General features: G+C 37.8%; 2 protein-coding genes and 1 pseudogene across 2 annotated transcripts in view; 1 reads left to right on the top strand and 2 right to left on the bottom strand.

Annotated features, from left to right (window-relative positions):
* Window positions 1-20,015, top strand: part of Lrch (Leucine-rich-repeats and calponin homology domain protein) — a 47,226-nt gene that overhangs the window by 11,011 nt on the left and 16,200 nt on the right. The window contains 1 exon segment of the mRNA XM_074085304.1: window positions 9,943-10,087. Within this exon segment, the coding sequence (XP_073941405.1) occupies window positions 9,943-10,087 (145 nt within the window).
* On the bottom strand, window positions 1,130-2,316 carry LOC141426193 (cAMP-dependent protein kinase catalytic subunit alpha pseudogene; annotated as a pseudogene).
* Window positions 10,335-13,058, bottom strand: LOC141426192 (uncharacterized). The gene is made up of 2 exons (XM_074085048.1): window positions 12,789-13,058; window positions 10,335-10,998 (listed from the first exon to the last, which is right to left on the bottom strand). Exons 1-2 carry the CDS (start codon window positions 12,967-12,969, stop codon window positions 10,448-10,450), a joined length of 732 nt encoding a protein of 243 aa, XP_073941149.1. The 5' UTR covers window positions 12,970-13,058; the 3' UTR covers window positions 10,335-10,447.

Raw genomic sequence — 20,015 nt, 5'->3', positions numbered from 1 at the left:
GAATTTTTCTTAATATTTTTCGTAACAAAACGGACACATCCATACAATATTTTGGGGACACATCTGGAGACCCTGTTTTTCCATCTTGGAATCATGGACTGAGTCTACCTCCCAAATTTTGTTGAAATCGGAGAGATAAACTCACAGGGTACAACGGTAGATAGAAATGCCCAATCCTGTATTTGCTGAAATGCCTATGATTTGCGAAATATGAGGTTTTCATTGATCAGCTGATTGGTTCGGTACGGAAAATCGCTGCGATTTCACGCACTATCTTTGTATTGTAAATTTACTATATGCCATATAATTTTAACAATTGTAAGATTAGCAAAAGAGTGTTAATAGCATATATTTTTTTCGTTTACCATCAAGTATTAGTTAATATTTTTCATTAGCCTTGATTATTTCCGTGACCTTGAACAAGCTAAGAGTTAATAACGTATCTATCCTGTGTTTTCCTTAAAAAAAATACTGGCTGATTGCTCACGCAATAGAGTTTATGTTAAATTACACAGCGACTTCCTGAAACCACTACAAATCGCCTCAAAATTTAGCAACCACAATATTAAATCTATTTAAAATTCAAGTACCTTACAGGTTTATTTACTGCGATACGCTTAATTCATTGCATGCACGTAGTAAAATAACCCGCACAAAACTATTGATGGAATGTGCGCACTTAACTAGAGCCAAATAACATCTCGAACCTAATATTTCATTACTCATGCTAATCTTGGCAAAGCTTGAGCACATATTCGGGTCACAACACATACGGTGATATTTGTCGACGACTTCGGAGACTAATACGCCATCATTTTTTAGTTTCAAAACGAGTCGTGTCATTATGAAAGTACCGAGACAACCAATTACTATATTAAGATCTAAAATAAGAAGTGACAGAGGATGGTCGCGTGCGCCTCCTTATCGTCGGTCCCCGGCGCTGCGTACGCGCAGCGCAAGTCGTGAGGGGAGCCCCACGAGCTAACACATTAGAATTTCAAATCGCGTTCAAATATAACGACTAAGCGCCAAGGCAGACGTTACACATACTGCTTAAACGTTTTAATTTTTTACTGCCGAAATGAATATCAAACCGAAACTTGTTTTTACACGAAACAATTTATTTTATTTAAAAATCAGTAAACTCTGCTGAATACAGGCAATGTGCGGCAGGCGTTATTGCCTCCTCCTCATAGCGCTCAAAATTGCTAGTGTCTCCTGGTGCTTTGTATTTCGGTACAAATGGCGGCGGCGTTCGACAATTCAAGATAGAATCCCACTCTATACCTTTGAACCAAGCGTGGTTTTTTAAATCCAGTACGCCATTTTTCATCACCCCGAATCGTTTGGTTATGTCTACCTGAAGTGTGTTGCGAAGAAGATCCCTTAAACTTGCGTTGAAACTGGAAGGACATCTGTATTTGCCTGAAACTATTTTCTCGTAAGTCTTCATTGGTTCGTTTGCATAGAAAGGCGGGTATCCTGCGTTCATTTCGTAAATTAGTACTCCGAAAGACCACCAGTCCACAGAGGATGCGTAACCTTTGCTCAGAATCAGCTCAGGGGCCAGATATTCCGGCGTGCCACACAAAGTCCACGTTCTTCCGTGTACTTGCTTACAGAAACCAAAATCTGTAATCTTTAAATACCCGTTCCTGTCTATCAAAATATTTTCCGGCTTTAAGTCACGGTACACCAGATTGCAGAAGTGTAAATATTCCAAAGCCAATATGACTTGGCTGCCATAAAATTTTGATAGTGGCTCGTCGAACTTATGCATTCGTCTTAGATGAGTGAACATTTCCCCGCCTGGTACGAAGGGCATGACGAAGTATATGTAACTGTTATCCTTGAAACTGAATTCCATCGTTACTGTAAAAGGAAACCGAATAGCTTCTAAAATTCGTTTTTCGTTCAGCGTGTGATCTACTTGTTTCAGTCTAATCACTTTTTCTTTCTCAAGTACTTTCATTGCGTAGTATTTGTAACTTTTCGTGTGCTTTAATAATACTACTCTGCCAAATGCCCCTGTACCTAAAGTTTTTACCCGTTCTAAATCAGATAAGTTCATGTTGAACGTTGGTTTTTTACACCATCGCTCTTCGAATTCTAGCTTCAGCTTATTCATATAAAGCAGATATTGATGCTGCTGCTGCTCCGTGTATCCGTCACGTACTTCCGGCGCGGTAAGTTGCGACACCGCTTTATAAGAGGCATCTTTTGAAGTACTTCCGAAGCTTTTATTAGAATACATTTTTATTTGTTGTTGATATAATTGACGTTATAAGACATTTTGGCTCGTGGCCATCGAGATATTTCCAAACGTCCTCCTAATACGTCGTTACTTATGCGTATGTCATATTAAACCTCCAGCATTGGCAAGCTAATCTTGTATTAATGTGTGTATAAATACAAAACAAACTGTTTATGGTTATAACAGGAAAATCATGATTTCCTCATACAAGTGCCGAAGGGGAATGCTGGAATAAACTTCATATGTTTTGTTGAGATGGAAAGTACAGGAGGGTGCATAGCGGCGCGGAGTGAGCAGACTGAGGGGCACGGGGGAGGAATCAGCTGTGTCTAGGGGTGACACGCTATGCGGCGGTGGTCGCCGTCTCAACTGGCATATTGATCAGGCGGCACGTGAAACCGGTGTTCCACGAACTTTTTCGTTCCCCTTAAATCGATAACAACCATCGCCTCAGAAGTTATTTCAATTACTATATTTCACCGACACTAGCTTGGGGGACAGATTTTAATACGCCATAATAAAAACCAATTAGGAAGAGCACCGAGACAAACACTCGTCCCTAATTCGATTGAGTTATGATACGAAACGGTTGACCCATGCCATTTGACGGGCGATAAGTATGTTGATTTAGGCGGAGTCGTTTGCATTTAATTTTGTCGGTCATAATAACGACGCCTTGCTTGACTACATAGTCTATTTCTAAAACAAAAAAACTTATTTTAGCTAAAATATTTGCAATACATCTGTATCGTTTTCTTTGACTTAAATTTGATAAATCATCTCGATGTATCTCAATTTTATCGTGATAATGCGAACTTCAAATATTTTTAGCCCAATGTCTAGTTGACTATATTAAACTAATGCAGTTAGATGGATAGTGATTGGCAAATTCGGCAAATTGTCGTTTATTGTAGCACAATAGTGGGACGACCGGTAGTATATAAAAGGCACACTTGGTCGGAGTTCGTTATTGTACCGTTATTAAGCCTACTCGCGCACATTCGGCGTACCAATCGCCCGAGACCATTTTTTTATTAGGAGGATGATGACGCATTATAATCGTACTACTAAATTAGCCAGTAGTATGACTACATACGCTCAAAACTGCTTGGAATTTCTGATTCTTAAGACCACATGTTTTTATCAGCGAGTATAGATAGATATATAGTTAAGCAAACTGTATCAATCTCTGCTATCAACACGACTATTGTGTCTGGTAATTCAATATGCGGTGTTGATGTAATTGTAACCACTGAACGGTGGCTTACGATCAGCAATATCGTTACAAAAGATAGTGGCTATATCTAGTGGTATTGTTAGGCGTAAAATTCGCCAGCTCATATTCCTTGCGCAGACTCTAATAGCGATTGATGCAGTAAACGTGTTCGTCTCTAATATCCAATAATATCTGGTAGATAAATGACCTGGCATCGGATCGGAATACAAGGATGCGGCGTTACAACATTGAAGCTTGATAATTGCAATACGATGACTTTATAACGTGATGTAATCTTACACACTATACCTACATGTTAACCTCAATGCGTTTATGCGGCTTCTAGCATTGATGAACAGCTTCAAGGCCAAGGAAACATGTAACGTAATTTGCTTCGAATATTTCCGTTTCTTCAACGCAACGCAAAAGATTAAACGACGTGACTTGCAGCGATTTCTATTAGCCATTTTAAACGCTACAATAGACGCTGGTGTCAAACTTGCGTGTGTGTGATAGTCCGTTGAAAATTGAAAACATATTATTAATGGATTGGCTAGCCGGGCTTGAGCGCAATCATTGCTCAAAATTATACTGCCAGTCGCCGGTCAAGGCTGTGGAGGCCCGCAGTCGTGGCCGCAGATTATCTGCAACTTGGCATGCCACCAAAAATTGGCGCATTGAAACTATTCTTTAGTAGATTCGAGACGATATTCTTATGTAGGCGATTAAGTGCAATCCATCAAAATGAAATGAAAGAGCTTTGTTTATGCTGACTTATTTAGATGGCACGAGATACGGCGGAAGATTCTAAAGTAAGTATTCTTGAATTTTCGTGAGTACAACAAACTCCTTCAACTTTAATGGAGGATTGTCCTAAAATCAAAGTTATTTGCAAAATGACAAGAGCTTCTCCTAAACTTTTACTTTCATGGGCTATAGGGCAATATTCCTAACGCTACTGAGTTTTAAAAATGTTACTCAAAAGCTTTTAAAGGGTCATGTTTATTTTTACTTTTCCGGTTGCTAACTACGGAATGTAAATAGTAAACGATGCCGTCCGAAGAGTCACGTTAAAATAGGCTTTTTAGTAGTGCCGTAGTGGCGGTTATATTTCGAGGACATGTGACCAAAAAACTGGACAAGCAACTTGCTGAGGCTATGTTTAATGACAGATAGTATGTATACGTGCATATTTAACACAATCTGTTTTAATTTTAACGTGTCTGACGTCAATCGTGCGTTACATAGAAAGTTATATGCAATGCAAGGTAAATAAAGACGATGTTGCTTTCAAATTCTCGATCTATTTACGTTTGACCTGTCTGACATGTTTAAAATTTGTGTTAAAAAATTAAGCAGAATGATAAAATGTGGACTACTTGAATTACGTTCCAAATTATCTTAAAGTGCCTTTGAATTTTTTACGAAACTCGTCAAATTTGCCCTGCGACCTTTAAATGAATCACAAAGTTGCTTGAGGGTTCTTCAATTTCGTTTAGTGCTATTTAAAGCTCATATTCGTTTAAATGGAAATCTAATTATATTAAGGGCAAACGCCGCGACCATGTCGCGAGCAGTTCGACGGGTGGATCAAATTGTATCTGATAAATCACTCAACGCTAAAGTGCTTCAGCTATATCGGTTGAATTATCTGAATAATGAATGAGGTTTTTTTGCTGTATGATTGTGCCTGTAGATGGAAAGCAGCGGAAAACAAACCACGATATTCCTTGATAAGGTCGTTAAATTTAATTATAGTGTTTATAGAATTTGAGATGATTCTGTGCAACGTCACACTTTATATATCACTTAGATGATTACAAACTAAGAGTCCCATGTTGTTATAATCTCATCTCACCTCCGCCCTTTACGAAGCGTCAATCAAAAGTTCGTAGGCGTTACGTCGACGCTAATGCCCTTTTACCCATCCCTCCCTTCGTCAAGTATAAATATCTCACCTTTCGCACTGAAAATAATCAACTTAGGGTACAGATCAATATTTGTCCCGTTTTTTATCCCTTGCAACAATCCTCCCGCAATTTACACCTCGAGAGTACCAGTGCAAGTGAAATTGAAAACAGAGCTAATTCGATACCGACTAATGAAGCAGTAGTAGGCCATGTTGATGTGTGGCCCGTGTTTATGTTTGTTCCAGTTAAAATTAACGATCGCTGGTTGGATTACATCATCGAAAAATGCAGCTTTACAGCTTTACGCTCTATCTTATGCTCTTGAAATTAAAAATTATTTACTTTATAAGCGTAATTTCGCCGTGACTCAACTAACCTTTGATGTCGCTCTCTTGTACGTGAGATTTCTTGATCCAGCTATCAATTATTCATTAACTTTAAGATGTGACAAACCACTCAAATGTGAAACGTGCGCCTGTTTACTAACAAATAATGTAATAGACTTGCTGGGCTGACCTATTGCTCATTTAGTTTATAAACTGCCGTTACCTCAGCTGTTAAAACACTATCTATACTACGTTATAGGCTCCCACAGAGGTTGCTCAGTCTGTCTGATACATGACTCACGCATCTCGCTAGTAAGTAGTTTACGATATCCAACGGAAACACTGCGATATAATTATATAAAGGCGAGGTCTTAAGTGTTAAAGTACTGTGCCATTTAATTTACGAGATACAAGACTCATAATTACTTCACTGAATTTGCTACTGAGTAGGTTAACGTCGTTAAGAAATAAGATCGATATAACTTTTTTACGTACAACTGCTCTGGCATTATCTCTTAAATCGAGTCTTGATTTGAAGCGGGTCACAGACAGTGTCATCTTCACAACATGTACCAAGTTGAGACAATGCCTCGTTTCTTCCAGAACATACACACTTGAGAGATTCATCAAGACTGGAGTAGTCGGACCTCCGTTCATTGTTCAAAGGCGCCTGCCGTCATTAATGCTTAGGAGCCCTCCTTTGTCTTCTGCTGCAGCTAAAGAAATCCTTTATTCAGCACTAATACAGCGAAAATCTTACATTTTGCCACCAACGATGTGTTTGTCACAACCAGGTACTGTTTGTTCATTTTAAAATTACTTTTATTTCATAAATTTGGCTGTGTTAGCCTTGGGGATTCAACGAACTTATCAATAGTGTAATCCATTAGCCTAATTAAGTCCAAGTTTCATTTTCGTATCGTTACTATTCATATAATGTACCATAAAACAAGACAGCTTGTTTCTGCAAATGGATTGGCGTGTTTATAAATACGTATTTCTATTTTATTCGACAAAGTCAACTGGTATCTGAATTAGGTTCTAACTAGTAGTCTAGAAAAACGCGAAGATCTATCTGCATTCTGCTGTGAGCGACATTGACTTTACTTGCACGCGAGTTGACTCATTTGGTACTTGCCTATGGTATTTCCTCTTGCGTCTCTGTTGTGGTTAGCGTTGTTTCCTGTATTTTCTTGGTACAGTCAACGTCATAAATAAGTGATCATTTCTGTAACTTGTTGCTTTCAGTCGTATGGCTTTTCAAACATGACGTTAAAGTGACAAGGTACAAAAGTGATCTCTTATTTATGACGTTGACTGTACATATAATGATTTTGCTCTTGGCTTATAGCATGCCCATTGCTTTCAAGTTAAGATTTTATAGAATTGTTTATAAATGTGATGTCTGACGTTGCACTTATTTAGTTCGTTTACTTACTAGATTTCAATTGGAACCAAAAATGCTTTTCCATTTCTCATGCTCGTAAAGTTGGTGATTATGCTGGATCTAGGCGACATAAAATTACTTTTTATGCTCTAGTGCATAAAGTAAAATTTCTATAGGTGTATTTTTTAAATAAATTTTATTTTATGAAAAACTATTTATGCTAATCAAAAACAAAATAGAACCGGTCACAAAATTTAAATATTTTGGTAGTTTGGTTACCAATGACTCCAGATGTACTCCATACATAATAAAAAGATTAGCTATGGCTAAAAGAGCTTTTAATAACAAAAAACATCTACTCAAAGCCAAAATATCCACAAAAGCTATGAAACGTCCTATAAAAGTGTACACTCTCGCCATACCGGCTCGGGTATGGCTATATGAACGCCTCGGGTAAAATGGCTCGTTTTATGCTCTTGTACTATCTACTATTCTACATCTACTTTGTTGTTTATTTACACGTGATTATTTGATTACAGTCACCAGCGTCGTGTATATTTGGAAAGACTTGGCATTCATTTCTCTTATAGGCTAGACAGAATATGCACACGTTTAGTGTTTATATATAGTTATGCATCGGCTAGCAAATATAGCAAAGTGTTTTCATTATTAGCAGTTGAAACTATAGAATACAGAAAAGATGCGCTATGAATATGAACGATTACGAATTTTAAACACAATATCTTGTTTTAAACTACAAAGTATCATTTATAAAAGCATACATTTATGTATTTGTAAATTACATATTCCCTTGCAAGTTGACTCGTTGTTAGTTAGCTAGTCTCGACTGCGGTTTTGTTCTGTAAGAGGATCTGCTACCGCACTTAGCCCTCACAGCTCTCGTGTCAACGAACCTATCACTTGCTTATGTTAATTAAATGTATATTTGTAATTCAATTACAGCATTGTAATTTGATGTGGTAAACAGATTGACAATTTGCTTCGCTGCTATAATTCTTTGTTTGTTTATGTTTAAGCGTCTAGTTGTAAACTACTGTTATCGTGTTATGCCAGAATAATATAATGTTAGTAAAAGCTTCGGGTAGGCACAGGACGTGATTTACGCTAATTTTATTTCATGCAGGAAACCTAGCTATGCTCATGTTTTTAAACTTTTTCTGTTGATATCTTTTTACCCGACTGCAAAGAGAGGTAATGTTTTTCTCTAAAATAAATAAATAAAGTATAAGGGCCAGTACACACGGACTGCATTCCAGCTGCAATGTAATTGCCAACTGCCCATACGTTTCAATTGTAGTTGTGCCGACTGCAATCGAACCGCAACGAAAAATGTTTGGGCCAAAGGTATGGGCAGTCGGCAGCTGCGGTTACGTTGCAGTTGGAATGCAGTCCGTCTGTACTGGCCCTAACTGTTATCTGAACCTAGTATTTATACCGTTACTTAAACCTAAACTTGTTAAAGGAACGTACCCCCGGAATAATAAACCATCAATAACGGTGATATCAATCAATAAAGCGCCATTGCAATTAGGATCAGCAATTTCACGGCCACAATTCCAGCTCTAAGCTCGTAAAATTATACGTCGCTTCCATCCAACACGACTCCACTTTCCTTTGATGTTAGCCTCCCCCACAATAAATATCCTACTCATATTAAAAATGTGAAAGCTTAGTAAGTCTTCTGAGTAAGTATGTTGTAGTTTAATCCGCTAAACGGTTGCTCAGATATGGGTGTAATTTTGAAAATCCTTCTATTCCCGAAAATTTGCTTACATCTCGCGAGGTAGCGAATGAAAACTACACCGATGAAATCGCGGGCAACAACTAAATCATAAATCTGATAGAGGAATAGGATTAAGTTTATGGGCCCTCAAACTAATTGTAGATCTAGTCCCGCGACCGCTGTGTATAGTCCTGGGCTTTGGTTAGTTCACTAGTTGCTAAAGATCGAAGCATTAAATATGACATCTTTGCGGTTGGTATATGGTACTGCCTGTGAGAGTGCCGGGAGGTCGTATTCTCCTTAATTATCACTTCTTGAATGCATCACATGAAGGTTGTACATAAGTACCTAAAAGTGTTGTCGAATGGTGCTATAACGTTGATTATTAGATTACTAACCGCTGAACCACTCGTTGTTAACATTTTGAATAGAAATGAACTAAAAGAATTTCTTTGCTCACCCGCGACCTTAAAATAGAATAGAAGTGAATTGAAAACATTAACTTATTTAAAAAAAGCTACATTAAATGAGATCAACAACGAATCCAAATTGATGAGAAGTATTCCGAACTGCCTCATTTTTATTGACTACCTGCCGACACTGAATTTAATTTAACGAAACAATCATTTGGCTAAAGACCGACAAATATTTCATTTTACTCACGTATTTCGTACCTATTCCGATTCAATAAAAAAATCCTTAAGCTGCGTTTCCACTCCCGCTTGTAATAATTTATAATATATTTCTTTACACATTCCTTCGATCGCTAAATCATTAAGTCTGGATTTCTCGAAAATTCCTACAAATTACTTCGTGCTTTTCATTCACGTTGCATTGCAGGGAAAACAATGATAATCGTCAAAATTTGATGTTTCTAGTCTTAGCGATTTAAATTTCGGTATTTTATATGCGTGCCTACATACAAAGTTTTTATTATGTAATTTTGTCCACCCTTAGGGTAGGATTTTTTCCAAATGTATATGAAACTAACTTTGGGGTATCCAATAAAAAATGAATTATCAAAATCGAACTACTTTGATTGTTGATTGAGTGGATTGTGAATAGTTTTTTTTTTATTAACGCTTACATTTTTCTTTTGTTACAGATTTATCGAAGAATCGCTTCTGTGAAGTGCCCGATGAACTGACCACTTATATATTTTTAGAGAAGTTGTTGTTATCGCAAAATATTATCAGGAATCTACCTGATGCCGTGGGCGGTCTCCAGTCACTCACGTTCTTAGATCTCAGGTAAGAACTTTACTTATTAGTGTTGTTATCTCTACAGGGATTTAAATTGCGGAAGAAAATGGATGTTGAATTTATTAAGTTACTTGCCGCACTCAAATGTGTACACTAAAATGTAGTGACGTTTGTGAGTGCGGTCCTAAATTAATTAATTAGTTTCTCCATTATGTAAGTAGGTAATTGAATAAACAATCACTGAACTCTGTTAGCCTGCGCGTGTGCGTAAATAAAACAAAGTTATTTACAGCCATACATTTATTTTACTCATTGTTATTGTGTAACATTATTAATATCACGCTGTAATTACCCATGTGAACATAACGATTAAAAGAGAACTCAGTCACGAACCTAGAACTAGACAACTTAAATCAATTTGTGATCTCTAACAGTATTATAATGAGCATTCTGCAACACCTGCATCAGTTCCATTTTTACGTTAAGACGGAACTCCTCCGGTATTGCTTTAAAATGTGGTAAAAGAGACAAGAAGAACAGTTTATCGGGATCTTCTCCATCTTTTGTCGGTTGAAGATCGACATTGGCAAACACGAATTCGTCTACAGGAGGTTTGCCCTTAGATGATTTAGGGAGGGGAACTTCAACAGTTATTTCATCGTCATTGGAATTGTTTGATCTTACGTCATCATAATCGAAGTTTTCTTCTTCCTCAGTGGTTCCCTCATCATCTTTAGGTGCATGCGCCTTAGGCTTCCATATTTTCCGTTTCTTCATTGTGAACCGTGGACCGTCGTCGGAATCGCTGGTAGCGGTGGCCTCAGGCGGCATTTCTTGATCTTTAAGAAGGAACTGGAGTTGCTTACAGTATAAGTACGGACGACGAGTTCTTGCTGGGTTCGCTATGTATTTTTGGAAACAGTCTCGAATGCTCTTCCATTTCTTCTGCAGTTGTAGTTCTGGAAAATAAAATATGGTTTAAAATAAAAATAAAATACTTCTTCTAAATTATCTTGATCTTGACTCTATTTCTTGCAGAGAAAAAAGGTTGTACATATAAAAAAATTATAGAGGTATTGCACGTCTTTCCTGATTTTCGTATAACGAACGTTTATGCTGGCTTGTAAATAGTTATACATACATTACATACAGTCTGAACAGGCGGAAGGATAAAATTAAAAGGTCAAACTTTTGCATTAGATAGGCTTTAACATGTAGTATAGTAACCAATTAGGTACCAAATTACAATTAGTACCTAGCAAAAATAACACGTGGTCAAAAAAACAAAATAAGTACACGAATACCATTATGACATACATCAATACTGTATTTGACAACTCCTGAATTTGCTATATCTTATTTATTATTATGAATATACATACAGTCAAATTTACTGAGGAAAAAAAATCGGTTGAATTGAAATTGAATTTATGCATCTATACACCTGTCTCTTTCTAAAACTCCATTTATTTTAACATTTGAAACATAACGGTAAAATTTGCACACGTTTTTAAATGAAACAACACAAATATTTAAAATAACGTTAACTTCTATAGTAAAAAAAATTAAATACCGCTAATAAATGTACGAGTAGGTATTTTTAGTCAATTTGTGTTCGAAATACCAAGAAACGTGTTACAATTTGACCGTTAATTCAAACCTTAAATTAAACGGAGTATATGCAGTTAAAAGTGAAACTGGCGTGTGACAGTGACAGCTAGTATTTATTTTTTCTGTTTATAGTATTTTATGCAATAGTTGTATAACAGGGTTCAAAAAAAAGGTGAGTGGCGTGAGTAAGAAAAAGACGCTACGAGATTTTTTTGACATACTTATACAACGTTGCATACAATACTTTTTCTTCGACTGGGTACTTATTAATTATAATACAAAATTAGATAAAATAGTTAACTTTAAACGTTTTCATATTTTAGTAAAAAGTATGGCAAACGCAAAGAGAAGGTAAATAACAATAAAGACAAGTGAGAAATATGAAAATGTCAAAATTTGTGAAAGTTATATTTTGTTTTTGATTAACGTTTACTTGCCTGTGACGATCTTAAAAATACGCGTTATTTATGTTGGCAGGCTATGGATTATGTTCGGAAAGTTTTTATTCTGTATAAAAACCATACAAAATATAAAAACCATACTAGCAGCACCTTAGCCTGTCCGAATGTACGAATTAAGAAAAAAAAGTAAGTATTTGCAGTATCGTTTTAGCAACATTACGATAGTGCTGTTATGGGGAATAGACAATATAGACTTTTCCAGAATCTTGTTATGTATGCTGTTGTTATATTACTGTTCGTGTTTAAGTAAATCACAGATTACAGTACAGGAGAAGAAAAAACCTGTTAAGTATGTAAAGGAAGTTAAAAATTGTTTTTTTCGTTCGATGACACTAAAAATAATAAAAAATAGTCAAATACCGCGCGTAGAAGGTACTTTACACTTACCATAAGTTGTTTGAAAATATCAAACTCATTTTCTAAGATGTTTACTTTTAGTGCGTAACATAGCGTTTGTTTGTTTTAACTGCACTTGAGACACCCACGGTTGTTTATAACCGCGTACGTACCTACCTATCTACCTATAGATACGTATACGGTATACGGTATTATGAGTCGTCTCATTGGTAAAGTTAACGAAGTTTGCGCTGGACTAAGCAATTTAGAACCGGGACTTTAGTCTTTATATCTGTAGAGAAAACGACCACAATCGCGTCAAGTTAGTACAAAATAGTTACCTAGCTCTCTCATCTCGCTTTTCGACACCTTCACGTTTGTCTGCAACAGCTCGTTGACAACTTCATTCCATAGCTTGTGTCGCGTATTCTTCGTCCTGTACTCGACATTGTCGAAGTCCCATATCCCTGGGCGTTTCTTCACCTCTTCAATCAAACGCTCTGGGTCGTACTCGAACTGCATGGTGACAAAAACGCGCGGCCGAACACACGGGCGGGCGCCGGGCGACTGACGCGCGGGGGAACGCGGCGGTTGAAGCGCCAAGATGGCCGACGGTGCGGCTAGGGTCCCCAAGATTTGGACAATCCTTACGGGATAAGATAGATGACGTGTTAAGAAAATGTGACGAAATTACTTTTATAATTGTAAATTTGTATTACTTATATCGGGACTATCTTTTGATATGAAAATGTAGCGCATAGGGTAACCAAGCTTTTATGGACGTGTGGTGTTTTGTGATTTCAATCTTCGACCCCCTTTGAATAACGTCAAAACAATATCTTTATTTTGGAATAAAAAAATCTAGCTTATTTTATTACATTTAAACTTTTGCTATTGTGAAGTTTAAATGAAATCTGAGGAATAAAATGTGATAGGAGGCTGTATTGTGTAAATCATGGACGCTCACAATCGCATCCCATCTATTTCTATTCGAACCTAATTCTATACCGTTTGAAATTTATGATTCCGAGCGTAACAGCCAGTTTTGGCCTATGGTTAATAATTACTAAAACTTACCAATATTTTGTTATATATTCGTGTTACTCAGCAATTTACTGTCATATTATATTGTTTTAATAGTAATCATATGAAAATCTAAGGTGTAATAGCTAAAAACGCACTTTTTAAAGGCGACTTCAAAACGAGACTGTCCTTCTGAATTCGAACACGCGGCGACAGCCGCAAACGCCCGCTTATCGAGCGGCGCGACCGCGGCCCCCACCATCGGGGGGAAACGCGCGTTTTTATCGGTGCGCACTGCGCTATACGTACCCAAGTATTCTACTGCGGTTTGTTTGTATTGAAAACGCTGTGCTGTTAGTAAATTGATTATAATAGTATTTGACCAACGTATCGTCGACTGTCATTTGGTTTCTAAATGTCAATTTGAAATTTGTGGTTCTATTTTGTTTGTTCTTTATTTGGACGAGTCTTTGTTAAAGAGGTTAAATACATTATGGCCGATTGCCGAACTATGTAACGTCTTATTTGAAAATGGATATTGATTAGGTACTTACTAGTTTTTAACAATAGAAAGCAACTTCGTATTCTTTCTTGTAGGAACTTAGTTGACCTTGTCGTAACTCGCAGTGTCCTAAATTTTTCAACAAGGCATGTTGGTGTTGTTATTGTTGGATGCATAGCGACAAAACATTAATATGGACGGTTTTATTTCATAGTACAGTCATCTCTATGCAACAGCGGAGCGTGCAAAAATATCTGACACGTTCTACCGGCCCTAGAAACAGAATCGTATTGTATCAGATATTTAAGTATGTATACTTTTTTGTGTCGGATATTGGTGGTGGTGACTGTACTTGTCGCATTGTTGTATGACAGACATAGCGGTAGAAACAAGATTGTTTTGAACATAACTACCGTGAGACTCACTCATATTAAATGATATTGTAACGGATAACTCACGTCTTAAACCGAGTTTAGCTCGACATGTTTCGGGCTATTTCGTAGCCCTTCTTCTCAGGAGCACGCGACTCGGCGGCTGCCGCAACACGCACACTACGCGCCACCGCTCTGCTCGCGTGCTCCTGAGAAGAAGGGCTACGAAATAGCCCGAAACATGTCGAGCTAAACTCGGTTTAAGACGTGAGTTATCCGTTACAATATCATTTAAAACAAGATTGTTGTTATTTAACGGTTTTTGGTGTTGTGAGATATCGCCAATACTATGTCTGATTGACAGTGGTCGAAACATTAGTAGATGATTCAGATTTACGTCTAGTTTTACTATTTTCTATTAAGTTTGTGTTATTTTAACTGATAGATTTTTGTTTTGTTTTTTGACTTATTCATAATGTCAGCCGAAAGACGTTCACTGCTGGACACATGCTTGCTGACGACGAGAGACGACGTTTACTGCTGGGCCGGTCTTGTGCTTTCCGCATCCACATCCTTTGACTTATTATGTTGGATGAAACAGATAGGGCCATACAGATATCTGTCACGTAAGATAACAGGAATTTGACAGAGTTGTAAAACAGGCCATTGAAATATGAAATTAAAGTAAGAAGACACGATTCAACCGAAGTGGTTTTGCTTCACATGCTCGTAACTGTTACAGAAGTATTGTTTAAGTTATCGCTTTAGCTAATTCATGTTACTTTTACGATCGGAAGCCTTGCTTTATGCTTCCTGCGAACGCCCTGACATAATAAAGTTTTGCTGACGCTTAGTAACAATCTCTATCTCTCGACACATCGCTGCAGCAAAATCCACCACAAAAGACGTTGCCCTTTCTAAGTTTAGACCGAAATAATATCACGGGGCAATTTAGGAGATGGCCCTAATAGCAAGTCGGAAATAAACTTTGCGTATGTGGATATGCGAGCTTTTATGATTACGACGCTGTATCAAATGGGCTTGGCTCCGTTTGGTACAATTATCCCTCTTTGATTTTATTTAAGTTATCACTGTATCTTATGGTTTTGTAATGTGACTGACATTTTCGGTGAAAAAGTTCCTCAGTTGGTTATGATTCTCTGGTCTGTATACTGTTATGCCATAGGTATATATAGTAATAAAAGCAAGTATAGGTCGATTCACAAGAGCTGGCACGAAAGAATTGAATGAGTGAATGGTATCTTTATGATTAACAGGTTGATTCGACATTACCTTCGTTCAATTCATTCATGCCAGCTCTTATGAATCGACCTATACTTGCTTTTATTACTATATATACCTATGGCATAACAGAATACATGCGTTCATCTGATTGCTTTTGTTTCATTGAATAATCACCTCGTAACCATACCAGCACATGATATAGTCGACATAAAGGCATTCTTGACAGGGTAGAAAGCATAAAGGAAAGAAGTGTCCACATTGTTGTACTGTTTGTAGGTCGGTATAAAGATCAGTGGGCGGGGTGAACGACCGGAGATGTCATGGCCGCGAAGACGGTTCAACACACGTGTCTTTAAAGATTGACTTTAAGAGCCGTTACTAGTTACCTTACTAGTCGTGTGAGGCGCTTTCATTCATAACATAACAAACCCATCATCTCATTCATTGCGCTAAGGGTATTAAACATAATAATATCTCATGTACCTAACAGAAACGTATGTAGTTATTAAATTTTGCATTTGTTCCACATAAACGTAATATCAGTTCGTAAATCGTCTAATCTGTTATTGTTGATCATAAAACACAGCTCACAGCTGATAAACCACAAGACAAATTAAAAGATGTGGATTTTTAAATTGAAGTCAACAGGGATAGGTAAACAAAACCCTAGGTTTTTTGCAATAAGCAAGTGGTCTAACATCAACAACATAAAAATGCTTTGTAACAAAGTCAACAAATAACAGGATAAGATCTTTATTCTTTACCTACGTACGCTTCGCCTTCGTCATCAACTGCTGGACGTAGGTGTCCCCCAAAAAACATTATACTGACCGGTCCCGTGCCGCCCGCATCAATCTGATTTCTGTGACCTTCACCAGGGCATCAGTACACCTTTTCCCCACAAACAACAAGGCCTTCCCACGTTGCGTCTTCCGGTACGTGACCGCCATTCCAGAACACATTGACTCCAACGGCCATCAGTTCTTCGAGAAATGTGCTTCGCCCACTGCCACTTAAGTTTGGCAATTTTTCGGGATTACGTCTACGTAGTCTTACAATGTAAAACATCACATCCAATATCATCACACATTATCCCCACATTTCCGCATAGCTAATTCTACGTTTCAATATATAATTGCAATGCCATATGAGAGACCCGTCCCCTCGCAACAATAACGAGAATGGGAGTATTCGCACGTTCCGCTAGGGTGCTTCAAGGTTGCTATCGATTCAGCGAGGGTGCCAGGGAACTGACATGTGAGGGCAAATCCTTAAGCAATTTGGTTCAAGTTCCTCTGAATTTAGGCTTTAAGTCTATGTCAAGTTCTGCGGTAAACTTGGATGAAAGCTGTGTAAGTTATGAGGCCGGTTTGCAACAATAGACGAAATAATTTGGAACGGTAGCATTGGATGGCCACACGCCTAATTCCATTCCATTAAATTTGGCCTGAGAGTGTGTTTTCGAGTGAAGCTGGGAGTGACTGTCTCTAGGTTCATAAATCGGGCCAGTTATGAATAGATGATGTGTAGGGTCTTGGCTAATCGTGTAGCATGCAACGACGGGAGTGTCTTTAAAATGCGATCGTAACTTTCTTTCACGTTTGCCGGCAATACACCAGCGGTTCAAATAGTGCTGTAGGTTAATCGCATGCTCGTATGTTGGATGTAGTATAAAATAAATAAGTTCCGTTTGCTTTATGTGAGCGTATGTATGATTAGAACATCAGAACAATAGATAATATCAATTACCACCTTTACAAAACCAACAATCAAAGGCATTCATGCAAGAAAACCACAAAGAGCCCAATATAACGAATTCCATCCAATTTTATAGACCACAATAAAAGCCTTTCGTAATAATCATTGTATTTTCTAAACGCCTGTTCCATTTGGAAAGCTCACGCGTCGACACGGTGCGTGCGTGTGCGCCGAGCCGCACTCACAATGCGCGATTTACTGCTCGTTGCTGGTTTTATGACAGTATTTTGGTGATTTCGTGAACTGGGTAATAGTGTTATTGGTAGCGTTATTAGTTTCACGCATTAACTCTTCTAACAATCTGCGCAAAGGCATATCCATTCTCAGAGTGGTGAGCAATCGAAAATTAGAGTTTGATGCGATTGCGTTGATATTACACAATGTGACTTCGTTGTTTGCACGCATCGCAAGATGTATTGCGTTGAATGCATCAAAGTCATCAATTCAGCAAAAGACTGCACGGAACCTACAGTCGAAGAATCTGAACTGGTTAACAGGGTTACCTGCAAATGTCATGTTGACATCTTCGAATGAAAACAGATCGTAAAAAGTTACCACTGTTCACAATTACGTGAAGTTTCCTCGACTGTACCCTTCAACGCCGTTTTCGCCACTTATCTATTCTATGCGACCATTTACCAGTCGGACAACTCGGGCACTCGGGTAGGGTGTACAAGTCTTTTGCTTTTAGGACTTCATCAATACCAGGTGGTCCAAAAGGGCGTCTTCCTCTCGGTCGTCCAAGTTATGACTTTTTGGCCGCCCATCATTTCCCATTCACTACCCCGAGCTAGCGAAGTCGAGCTGATTTGCTCTCGCCAATAATGTTCAAAATCATAAGCAGAAGATTCAAGACAAGAATCTATAACATAGTCATAAGAGAGCAAGTTCTTAGTGGCCGGAAGAAAGGTCTTCCGGGAAATTCTGGGACCGATCAAAGAGTTGGAAGCTGGATTTTGGCGAATCAAAGAAATTTGGAAGTGGAAGACCTGATACAACAAAACATATTTATCGCCACTCAAACAGGTTATAAAGTTCCGCGAACATAAATATATTAATCGTAGTCGCTTAGATTAAGTGATTCTCAGAACAGACCAGACGGCTAATAACTTGCGCCGTTCGAAGGCGATAATAAGGAGAAAGCATGAACGATGCAAATAAATAAACGTCAATTCTGTTTCCGTTTCTGCAACGCTCAATTCAATTAATGTTTCTTTCGCAGTTCGAGGAATAGTTACTTACTAGCATATGCAATAGTAACTGTGTCCGCCCGCATATTATGCTAAATTAGTTAAACTGACTTGCTTGCTGCTTGCAAGTCAGTCAAAGCATCATTTATTCTTGCAATGTATCAGTGAATCAGACAAGTGGAAGAAGAAAAGAATCACTCATATAACAAGTTATTGTAAATATTAGATCTAAACTCCAATAAAAAGCGTGGTTATCGTTGCCAAGCTACGCATCCAAAAGAGCTGTAAGAGGTGGTTAAGCTGTGTACTAGAAAAAAATCAGTTATAAGGAAGTTGCGATCAGTGAGTCTAGTCTAGGAGAGTAATCTAAGAATTCTAGGATGGAATATGATAGGGTAAATAATAAAATGGAGTAATCATGTTGGTGATTTTTTAACCGACTTCAATAAAGGAGGAGGTTCTATGTTCCAATGTTTGTATTTTTTTTTATTTATGTTCACCGACTACTCAGTCAATTGTGGTCCGATTTCCAAAATCTGCAATACCCCTGGTGTTACAGATGTTTATGGGCGGTGGTGATCTCTTACCATCAGGAGACCCACTTGCTCGTTTGCCATCCAGTCGAAAAAAAAAAACAAATATCTTTTTTTATCGAAAATGTATTCTTCTGAGGTGGTCCCATTGTCACCAAGTCAAGAGCTGGTGATGGGATCCTAGGGAAATCGAGGGCAAACCTCAAAATTTATAGGCATACCTATGGCGATTTTTGCATTTTTAGGATTAAGATAAGCATTTACATTCAGAAAGTATCATTTGGTAAACTGAACCTGATGAAGAAGACTGTAGATGACCAATGGAACTCGTCAAAGCTAAGTAATGCTCGCTCGTCTATAAACGATCATGATTAATATACCTAGATAAGCGACTAAGAAGGAGCTTTAAGTTAATGATTCTTTCGAACTGATCTGATGCTGAAGCCGGAAGCTAGGCAACGGAACTCTGTTATTAAATAACGTAACTAAGCCGTATTTGGGCTTAATGGAATCGTTGTGAGATGCACTTTGGCCACGAATCACTAAAAAGTGAGACATAAACAAAAAAAATAACAAAAAAGTAAAACCAACTCCAAAAAAATAAACGTTTTTGTTAAAAAAAAAATTGTCGCATAGGTTCCTATTACCTTACACAGCTGAACTATTCTCACTGAAGCAATAGCGCCCGCTTTTTCTGTAAACTCCGTATATGTATGAGCTACAACGTATAATGCTGCATAATGTGAAGATTAGGCATGCTTCGAAAGTAATGTAGGTCAACCGAACCGCTGCAGTGTCGATCTAACAGAAACATACTGCTACTACTACTGAGGTACCTAGTAGACTTAGAAATGTAAATTTGCATTTACATAGTAAATTTCTAGCTTTAGAAATATCAATGCGAAGATAAATACTATCACAGCCACAACACAAAACACAACCAATA

The sequence above is a fragment of the Choristoneura fumiferana genome, chromosome 3, assembly GCF_025370935.1.
Source record: "Choristoneura fumiferana chromosome 3, NRCan_CFum_1, whole genome shotgun sequence".
Taxonomy (NCBI): domain Eukaryota; kingdom Metazoa; phylum Arthropoda; class Insecta; order Lepidoptera; family Tortricidae; genus Choristoneura; species Choristoneura fumiferana.
Note: the sequence above shows the minus strand (reverse complement) of the source record. Positions and strands in the feature narration are given on the sequence as shown.

Coding starts and splice junctions, on each gene's coding strand:
- LOC141426192 (XM_074085048.1), bottom strand. CDS start 12,969: ATGCAGTTCGAGTACGACCCAGAGCGTTTGATTGAAGAGGTGAAGAAA. Junction 10,999..12,788: donor AAGCGAGATGAGAGAGCTAG/GTAACTATTTTG, acceptor TTTATTTTCCAG/AACTACAACTGCAGAAGAAA.